The sequence below is a fragment of the Zosterops lateralis genome (genome assembly GCF_965231275.1).
Source record: "Zosterops lateralis genome assembly, chromosome: 8".
Classification (NCBI taxonomy): Eukaryota; Metazoa; Chordata; class Aves; order Passeriformes; family Zosteropidae; genus Zosterops; species Zosterops lateralis.
Window position 1 is genome coordinate 28676847 of NC_139768.1, and position 10489 is coordinate 28687335.

General features: G+C 42.0%; 1 protein-coding gene across 1 annotated transcript in view; it reads right to left on the minus strand.

The window, feature by feature from the left end:
• Window positions 1-10489, minus strand: part of ANK3 (ankyrin 3) — a gene marked incomplete at its 5' end in the record, with an annotated part of 195921 nt that overhangs the window by 75970 nt on the left and 109462 nt on the right. The window contains 6 exon segments of the mRNA XM_083866821.1: window positions 3702-3764; window positions 3960-4032; window positions 7053-7148; window positions 7458-7556; window positions 7658-7756; window positions 7762-7804. Of these exon segments, the coding sequence (XP_083722947.1) occupies window positions 3702-3764; window positions 3960-4032; window positions 7053-7148; window positions 7458-7556; window positions 7658-7756; window positions 7762-7804 (473 nt within the window).

Here is a 10489-nt window from a genome sequence, read left to right on the forward strand (position 1 = left end):
AACCTGTGAAGTTTTATGGAGCCAAGGAAACTCTGAAAACTGAGCTTAAAAATATAATAAATCGACCCCTCCCCAAATGACCAATAACAGGTTTTTATGCATGGTGCTGTTCTGACCTGTCTTAAATGCATTTAAACTGTTGTATCTCAGCACCTATTCAGGGATCAGGCAGTGTGCATTCATGTTCTGTTAGGACATCTGTCTAATCTTCCGGGGATTGATTAGCATGATACTTATTCTTACTGAGACAGGCATCTCCATTAAATGGGTTTAGAACAGTGTCCTGGTTTACACCCAAAAGTTTGTTATCTACTGAAGGCTGAATTAAAAAAAAATAAATTAAAAGTTCAAGAAAAACTGTTTTTTGATGATGTCTAAACTCTCCACACCTGATTAGGTTTATGGATTGCCCTTCTTTTTGCCCTTCACTGCTCACAGTCTCTCTCCTCTTTGTATCAGCTTCCATGGCTTGCTGTCCCTTCCCTCTGGGACAGCGGCAGCAGCTTTAGGGAGGGCTGTAGTGACAGGGGGGCTCATGGCAGGGTTGTGGCAGGCACAGCAGGGCTCCAGCTCCCTGCACCAGATTAAAACTGCTGCAGCTGCCCAGAGGGATGCAGAGGGGATGAGCATGCGCTGCAGAGGGGGGGATTCCTTCCAGGCCTCCTGCAGAAAACTGGAGCTGAGCTTTACCCTGGCAGAGCCCTGCTCCCCACCAGCCCAACGGGTACAGGGACTCCCTCCCAGCTGCACGGGGAGTCAGCTCACAGCTGGAGATGGTGAGAGCAAAGACCCAAAATTCTCCCAGTCTCAGGTTTCACATTTATAAGATTTGCAGTCTCTTTAAAAATAAAAGCATGGCACACGCTCAGTGTGAGTTAGAATTGCTCTTCTACAAACTCTCTGCTGGGTATGAAGGTGAGCCCTCATTTTTTTTTTTTCCGCACAAAATCATGTTCACATCCTTCAAAAAAACACCATTTCTTTTTTGCGGTGAAGCAATTCCCCCAACACTTAACCTCATTTGGGCAGATTTGCCAGAGTAGTCTAGGAAAAAGAATGAAAAATCTCTCTTCTCAACCATTTTGACTCCAAACCAAACTGTTCTCAGCAGGGAAGAGAAATTACACAATTCCCATGTAAATACTTATTTAGTGGGCACAGCAAGATATAAAACACAAGGAAATGGTTTCCTGACATTTGTCCCCAAGCTCTACTTTCCAAGTCTTCAATTCCTCTTGTGAGAGAAACCTTGAGGGTTGTGGCTCATTGAGAAGCCATTCAACAAGTCTGTCTCACTGCAGAGTTTTGGCTGATGACATGAACACCAGCCAAGTGAGGGAGAGCTTGGATTTGTTTGCTAAATTTGTGCCTTTCTCCCACTTGGAAATCAGCTCCTTGGCCCTGAGACTTGTCAGAGTGCCTTACCATCTTGAACAGATTTGTTTGGACTGGTATAAGTGGATGCATTGTATATAAATACCGCACTGACACTGAGGAGTTGTGGGGATGGGCATCGCTGAGCTGTCTTTACAGATATGCAAGTCACAAAAGAGACCCAGGCCAGTGGTTATCACCTCAAAGCCTACAAAAGCCTTGCAAAACACCTGTTATGTGATTTGTGAGCTCCCTTTCAGTGCTGGGTTTGAAAAAGACCCTGTCACCACAGTATCACAGAATGGCCTGGGTTGTAAGAAACCTTAAAGATCATCTTGTTCCCCCTCTGCTGCCATGGGCAGGGACACCTTCCCCTATATCATGTTGCTCAAAGCCACATCCAGCCTGGCCTTGAACACTTACAGGGATGGAGCATCCACATCTTTGCTGAGAAACCTGTTCCAGTTCCTCAGCACCCTCATAGTGAAGAATTTTTTCCTAATATAGAATCTAAACCCATCCTCTTTCAGCTTAAATCCACCTCCCTTGTCCTGTCACTACATGCCCTTGTAAAAAATCCCTGTCAAACTTTCCTACGGGTCCCATTTAGGTACTGGAAGGAACAACCCAAACTCTCTCAGCCTGTTTTCACAGGAGAGGTGCTCCAGCCCTCTGATCATCTCTGTGGCCTCTTCTGGACTTGCTCCAACAGCTCCATGTCGTTCTCACATTGGGAACCCAGAGCTGCATGCAGCACTCCAGGTGGGGTCTTGTGAGAGCTGCTCATGGTGCTTTGGATGCAGCCCAACTGTTGGGTATTTCTGGGCTGCAAGTGCACATTGCCAGGTCATGTTGAGCTTCTCTTTCACCCACAGCCCCAAGTCCTTCTCCTCAGGGCTGTTCCCAATCCATTCTCCACTCAGCCTATATTTATGCTTGGGATTGCCCTGATCTTGTTGCAGGACCATGCACTTGGCCTTGCTGAATATCATGAGTTTCACACAGTCCCACCTCTCCACCCAGTCCAGGTCCCTCTGGATGACATGCCTTCCCTTCCAGTGTGTCAACCACACCACACAGCTGGGTGTCACCAGCAAACCTTCTGAGGGTGCACTGATCCCACTGTCCATGCTGCCAACAAAGATGTGAAATGGCACCAGTTCCAGTACCAGTCCCTGAGGAATGGCACAAATCACTGCTCTCCACTTGGACATTGAGTCTTTGAACACAACTCTGAGTGCCCCATCTATCCAATTCCTTAACCACAGAGGTGTCCATCCATCAAATCTCTCTCCAGTTTAGATACAAGGAAGCAGAGTGGGACTGTTTATGTATAAATGAGTCTGTCAGCTCCCCTGGCAACAACACAGGTGCAGAATACAGTCTGCAACATGCAAGGAATCAACTGTATTACCTGCATTCCTAATTATTGGTTTGGTCTTCGTTTTACTGAGAGTTAGTGACTAGAAAAACCCTGCACAGATTTGGCTTTAAAAATGACTCCATACATTACAATCTGCATCTTTAGTTCCAGCACCCAGGCTCCCCACGGGGTGTTTATTATCTGAACCTCGCTGTGCAGTGGGACACAGCAAGTTCCTGCCCTGTTAACTCACACTATTATGCATCAGTGTTCCTGTCAGCTGAAACAATGCAGCATTTTGAGCAGGACAATGGCCTAGGAGAGCTATTTGGAGAACACCTATGTATGGTAAGAACACAATCCATTTGGAACTGCAGCGCTGGGAACACAATGACAGATGGGAAATAAACCAAAAGCCTCAATGCATGAATTAAACAAGAGCTGCACACAAAGAAAAGAAATATCTTTTACACCTTGCTGCTTGAATGGTATGAAAATTAGAAGTAAATACATCAATAGGGATGAAGAAAGAGAGATTGACTAAAGAAAAACAAGAAAATTGAACACTTGTTCTAAAAAAACCCAAGAACTTTGTTTTCTGCCATTGACTTCCGCTATCAGCCATTTCTTCCAAAGTGTTTTGATATTTTACCCTCTTGTCCAGTATTTCATTTTTCAGTTAAAACAATAAAACAGTCATTCGCTTTATAGAAGCAGCAGCAAAATGATAATTTCAGGAAAGTAAAAGTAATTTGATTAAAAAATCGTAAGAAATTCAGAAGAAAAATTAGAGGATTATCAGCGATAGCTCAAAGAATTTTTGAAAGCACTCTTAATTGTAAAGCAGGAGTCATTGTTAGTGGGATAATAAGAAAATTATCTGAAAGGATTAGTTTTCAGACAGATGAAATAAAAGGAAGAGGCTTAAGTTAAATGCCAGTGCAATACAAAAATGCACAAATACCTTCTTCAACATCTGACAAATATTCAGCATCACTGAGTATTTCGGGGGCATTGGCTTTACGCACTGCATGATTTAAATAAACAAAATGATTAAAAAAAAAGGCACATACTATTGATGTGTCAACAAAATCAATGTACAACAATAACAAATGTGCAATGACCACATCCAGCTAATAATGTGTGTTAGTCTTGGGTTTTTTAAACAGACATTTCTTACAACCACAAAGAGTGGAAAAAAAAAATGTTAAGTTTTTAATACCTTCATCATCAGACATATCAAGAACTTCATTCATGGTTTCGGGTACATTCATTTTGTGCTTTTCTGTAACAGTCTGAAATAGAAAAAAGTAATTTTAGAGTGCAGGAGTAATTTTTCTTAAAATTCTAATTATTTTTAAGATTAAATGCAAGATAATATTTTTATCTGCAGTTAGAAAAACAAGACTTAATCTTCTAGCTTCTTAATCACTTTCTATTTTAAAGACACATTGAACCATACATTAAAACGACTACGGAAATAGGCAACATTGTATTTGTTTTTTAAACTATGTTGATATTGTTATAGCAGAAAAAGCATGAGTGGAAAGCTTAGCTGATGATATCAAAAGAAGAATCACATATACTGAAACAAACTTCATTTTAGGGGGTTTTATAAGAACTCCAGGTAGTTATCTAAATTTTGAGCAAGGAGTATGTCATCTCTAATAAAACCAAACTTTCTGAGGGAAGTATTTTTCCTTTGACAGCAGAAGAATTCTGCAATTTGGGAGCAGCTGAACCTATGTGATTTTTTTTCTCAGCATGAATTGTGTGTTTTTCCCACCAATAAGGACAATTGTAACCACATGCAGGCTAAATGATAGCCCTGGAGGGCTTTGTGCATGAAAGACGCTCAGAAGTGGTTGCATGATTTTCATCCTAATGTTTGTATTGGTTCAGAATCAAAGACCAACAAAAAGGAAAATAAAAGCAGAAAAAACCCCAAGTTCTGAATGGACCTGAAATCTGTTCCTAGAATACCAGTATCCCATGATTGCCATACACTTTTTACTTTCTAGCTTGTCTGCCCCAAACTTCTACCACTGCCAGACAAGAACTATTGCAGAGATACCATTCAAGGACTGCAGTGGAATTAAAAACAAACCAAAACCAAACCAAACCAACAAACCAACGCACCAACCTCCCCTCAAAAAAAACGAAAAACAAAACCAAAAACTAACTAACCAAAAAAAACAACCCAAACAAAAACCCACTCTCATCTTTATGCGGGTTTTAGATTGTATTTCTTTTTAACTACCATTACTTCTCATGCTTCATATGCAAATAAGAAATCCTTAAAAAGTACAAGAGGGCAAAATAACCTCTCCACTTTCACTTATTTTAAAAGATTTCATTTTTTCTGAGGCCTTATTAATACTTAGCATTTCATGTTTCTTAGGCTACTGCCATCACTTGATATAGGCAGAAGAGCTCCCCCATGCTCAAACATTACAAAACCTACAAAAAGCCTCATGCAATTCATTTTGTGGGAATTACTTGCTAAGCTTTTTAACACCTTTTAAAACCAGCAAAACCATTGGACTTTTTTCCAGGTACTACTGGATTTTTTTTAAATTGGTGCTTGAGTAGAAATTATAGAAAAATTAGCTATGCTCATCCCTGATGCCTTTAAATTTAGCTTTGGGAGTTGTTTAGCCACAAGCCTCAAAATATAAGTCTCAGCAGCCAAACTGAATTTGTAAGGCTCTCAACTGTAAATCAGATTTCACGTCTAGCCTTCCAAGGTCTCAAAATTACACACTGATAAGTAGCATATTCTGATTTAATGGAAATTATTTCTAGGCTTCTCTTGAGAATAGGTATTTAAGGTTGTATAGGTCTTTCAGCATCTAACATTTCCTCCAGCACAAGGCAGAGCCTGACCCACCATCTCTCTACTTTTCAGAAGATAAATGGTCAATCGTTTTATGCAGCACAAACACCTCCAGCTTCTTGGTGCTAAAAGCCAAGAACAACCTTGTGATATTGAGAGTTTTTAGCACAAATGTGTGGTTTTCCTGCAGCTACCTAATTGAATAGTAAGTAGTCATTCAAGTTTTGCTGTCCTTTATAATATTCTCCACCAATTTTTTCTTTGTGGAAAAACGTTTTGGAATCTTTCTAAAGAGAAATTTGTTCCTGAGAACAAATAATAGAGAATATAGAGAAAACAGAAAAATGTGTAGCATATTCCTTTATATCTTATTGTTCTGAAATTTATCTTCTGTGTGGTGGATTTTCTGTAAACTACTGAAACCACAGCCAGGAAAGTCATAGGAAGAAAAGGTGCATGCAGTATCAGAACTAAAATCTGCCTGTCATCCCCAAAGCTCATCATATTGCAACTACCTGCTTGCAGATAGATCACACAAAGGGTGATGACAAAACATGGAACACACGTGTTAACTGTTTTCCACCTCTGATATATCTATGTACATTTTAACTTTTTAGTCCAAGAAAGAAAAATAGGTGCTGAAAGGAAAAAGCAAATTTGGAGCCAATATTCTGAATTTATGTTCTTCAGACCCAATTTGGACTTTATTACTGTGGTAATGCATAGATGCACCTCGCCTCAGAAAACTGTTTTCTTCAGAAAGTAATTTGGCAAAACATTAGTGAACAGAAGATCCTTCTGAGAAATATTTTGGATTCTGTGAATTTTTCTGACAGCAGGTAATATTTAACCACTGCTAGTCCCTTCAGTGTCTGCTGGCTAATGCTTCCTGAGAGATACAACAGACAAGCTGGAGTTCACATCCACATCAGGGATATTTGGGGTTGCAGGGGCTGAATGTGGCTGCCTGCAGAATACAGCCTTTCACCATCCTATGGAAGGGGCCAGAAACTACACAATGAGGTGATTTTAAGTAAATTCCAACCATTTTTTTAATATTGGAATGAGTTCTCTTACGTCAAATTCAAGCCATTAAACATCAGACCGTTGGGAAATGCTCTCAAAGGAGGGCAAGCAGCTTCTGTTTACACAAGCCTGTAGGAACATCTTTTCAGCTGCAAAATTGTTCCCTAAACAAGATGTGTGGACAAACATTGTGTGGAGAAACACTGCAATTATGGCCAGTCCTTTACACTGGCTATTTTCTGCTCAGTTGGTGATCTTTCTGTGTACATCCTCACAGTGCCTACTACCTTAAAAACAGACAGCTCATGTTTCACTTAATATCGACTTTATACTGCTAAAAGGAAATAGGTGACTGGAACCTTGGTAGTCATGTAACTAAACAAAGTTTAGTTATAGTCATACTCTGGCTTTGGAAAAATTCTTGCATTCCTTACCAAACTGAACTGTACTTACAATTGTAGTCATGGTCTCCTCTGTGACCACCTTCAGCGTGTCAACAACTGAAATGTAGCCAAGTCGCTTAGCAATAGCCAGGGCAGTGTTTCCATTCTAGCAATTGAAACATTTGCAACAGAAGTTGAACGTTAGCAAGGAGAAGCGTAGGAACTGCTGGTTAATTACAGAAAAATGTAAAATAAAAGAAAAAAGACTTTTACATTGTCTGATGGAAATAAATATTTGGGTAGTAGGATATACAAGTGGTATGAAATGGGATGAAAATATGTTTGTTGCTCTCGTTCTGGGAGAGACGATGGTACAGAGGATGTGGGGGTGATATAAATGGGCTTCCTCTCCTCTGTTCCTGTCCCAGGAACATTTTCCTGTCCCAGCAGAGGCGTTTTCCAGCGCAGCACTTACCACAGTGAGCTCGTTGGGCGCGGCGCCGTGCTGGAGCAGGACGTTGATGATGTGCGTGTGCCCCTGCTGTGCCGCCTGGTGCAGCGGCGTGTACCCGTTCTGCAGGCACAAGGGGAGAGCAGAGGCCAGGCTATGGTGGGCACAGCTCACAAAGCAGCTGCAGCCCCCACAGGGAGGGCAGGGAAAAGTGGGACACTCACCTTCGTTTTGGCGTTAACTTTTGCAGAGTGCTGCAGGAGGAAGTTCACGATTTTTATGTTTCCGTAGTGGCAGCCAACGTGCAAAGGAGTGTATCCCATCTAGAACGAACATCAGTGGTTAGTAAATGTGAATATCCCACACGTGCCCTGATTTAAAATAAAAAAAAAAAAAAAAGGCACAAACAGGCACGGAACTTGAAAAATCCCATTAAGTTTTATTTCTTCGGACTATGTGAAAAATCCTCCAGCCTTGGAGAAAACCACAGATCTCACAAGTCAATTAAAATGCTCAGTGAGTACTTCCACCAGCTCCTTCAGTGCCTTCAGGTGGATGCCATCTGAACCCACAGACGTGTGTGTATGTCTAGGTGGTGTAACAGGTCCCTGACCATTTCCCCTTTGATTATGGAGGCTTCTTTCTGCTCCCCATCCCTCTCTTCCAGCTTAGGTCTGGGTACCTGGAGAACAACTGGTCTGACTGTTACAGACTGAGGCAAAGATGGCATTAAGTACCTCAGCCTTTCCCTCATCCTTTGCCAAGACGTTTCCCCCCAGATCCAATAAAGGAGGGAGATTCTCAGCCCTCCTTTTTTTGCTACTGTATTCATAGAAATGTTTTTGTTGTCTTTTACAGCAGTAGACAGATTAAGTTCTAGCTGGACTTCATCCTTCTAATTTCCATCCTCACAACATCCCTGTAGTCCTCTTGAGTGGCCTGCCCCTTCTTCCAAAGATCATAAACTCTCCTTTTTCTCCCTGAGTTCCAGCCAAAAATGTCTGTTCAGCCAGGCCAGTCTTGTTCCCTGCTGGCTCATCTTTTGGCACACAGGAATGGCCTGCTTCCACACCTTTGGGATTTCCTTCTTGAAGTACATCCAGCCTTCCTGGATTCTTTACCCCCTCAGGACTGGCTCCCAAGGGATTCTCTCAACCAGTCTCCTAAACTGGTCAAAATCTCCCTTTAGAAGGTGCCAGTTCTGCTGACCTCCCTTCTCGCTTCTCCAAGAAACAAGAACTATCATTTTGGGATCACTGTGCCCAAGACAGCCTCTGACCATCAGCTCATCCTCAGTCCTACTTTGTTACAAACACAGGTCCAGCAGGAGCCTTCCCTGGTTGACTCCCTCACCAGCTGCATCAGGGAGTTCTCTTCCACACACTTCAGGAACCTCCTAAACTGTTCCCTCTCTGCTGTGTTGTACTTCCAGCAGACACCTGGTAAGTTGAAGCCCTCCAGGAGAACAAGGGCCATGGATTGTGAGATTTCTCCCAGCTGCTCAGAGAATGTTTAATCTGGCTCTTCATCCTGGTTGGGTGGCCTGTAACAGACCATGATATCTGCCTTGGCATTCCCCAGTTCTTAACCATAAATGATCTGGAACTAGATCCAAAAGCCAACTTTGTGGGTAGAAACACTGAAAGATGGGCTGGTCTTGTATTGACCAGACACCTTCTGCTCCTATCAGTGCTTAAAGGTGAAAAAAAAAGCCTTTGCTTTCCTGCTCTGAAAATAAAAACCAAGTGTCCAAAAGGCAGAAGCACGCAGTTCAAATCTGCAGCCTGTCATCCTGCATTTTAACATCCATGTCAGTGAGGTGTGCTCAGGTCAGACAACTTGGTCAAGAGCACCAAGGAGACAAGTCCAAGGTCAGCCTGGAGTTCAGGAGGCAGCACTACACATGTTCAAACTATCGAGGAGGCTGCTCAGGAGGAAGAAAGAGAAAACCTCTAATGTGAGCTATTTCCACTAGAAGGAAGTCTCAAGTGTCCATTGGTTTAGACACACCATTTTTTTTTCATGTCACCTTGCCTCTGATACTACTTCACACAAGGTTACCAAATTCCAGTTGTATTAACACATGCCAGGAGATGGTAGCTGTGACAGTTACTTTAAATTAGGGCATGACATTCGTTTCCAGTTAATGATATATCCTTTGCCATCTAAAGAAACTACTAACTTTGACAACCAGGATAAGTTAATCAGTGCCAGAAACAGCACTGAATCAAAATTCCCTTGCCATCAGCAGAATGAAACTTTTTGCTGACTTATGTGAACATTGGATCAGATGCCAAATGACTACAAGGAACTTTTCCTGCACAGAATAATAGCCCACAGTGGTAAGAGCTGGATCAGTAGCTTAAATGTAATCATGAACTGAACACATGGAGCTCATCTTACAGATATTGTTAGTTTAGGGCTGGCCAAATAACTTCCTGTTCCTAGGAGTGCCCAGAGTCTGACTCTGACAGGGCTCCCTGGGCTGTCCAGAGTCTTGATTATTCAGCAGAATGATGACTCACAGTCATGTAACTCAAACACAGCTTCTACAGCCCCTGCCTCTACATGGGCCAAAGATAAACTCAGATTAAAGGATGGCCAAGCTGTCAAAACCATTCAAAAAAAGTAAAAAAAAAAAATAAGGCTGTGAGACCTCCTCCTACAAAATCTTAATTCCCTTCTCCCCCTTCAAAATACAGGCCTCTTAACATGAGCAGCAAGGGCAAAAAAAAAAAATCAGCATAAAACCAAGGGGAGAGATGAAATCTGAAGTCAAGGACCATCTGCTGAGAACCCCCTGCTAATAACCCTAAAACATTAAAGTCTGGAGCATATCAGACAGCCAAGACCAGCTGATCTCAGCTTTCCCTTTGAAGTGCTCTGTAAAGGCTTCTCTCCAGCCTGTAACAATGAATACTGAGAAAGGAGCTATCAACCCCTCTATTGCTGCAGTGCACTGACAGTTTCCTTCTAGGAAGGTGTACACAGAGACTTACTCGTGGTACCTTCAAAAATGGCTGGAGGAGCAATTATTGATGCTCTTTGTCACTCTT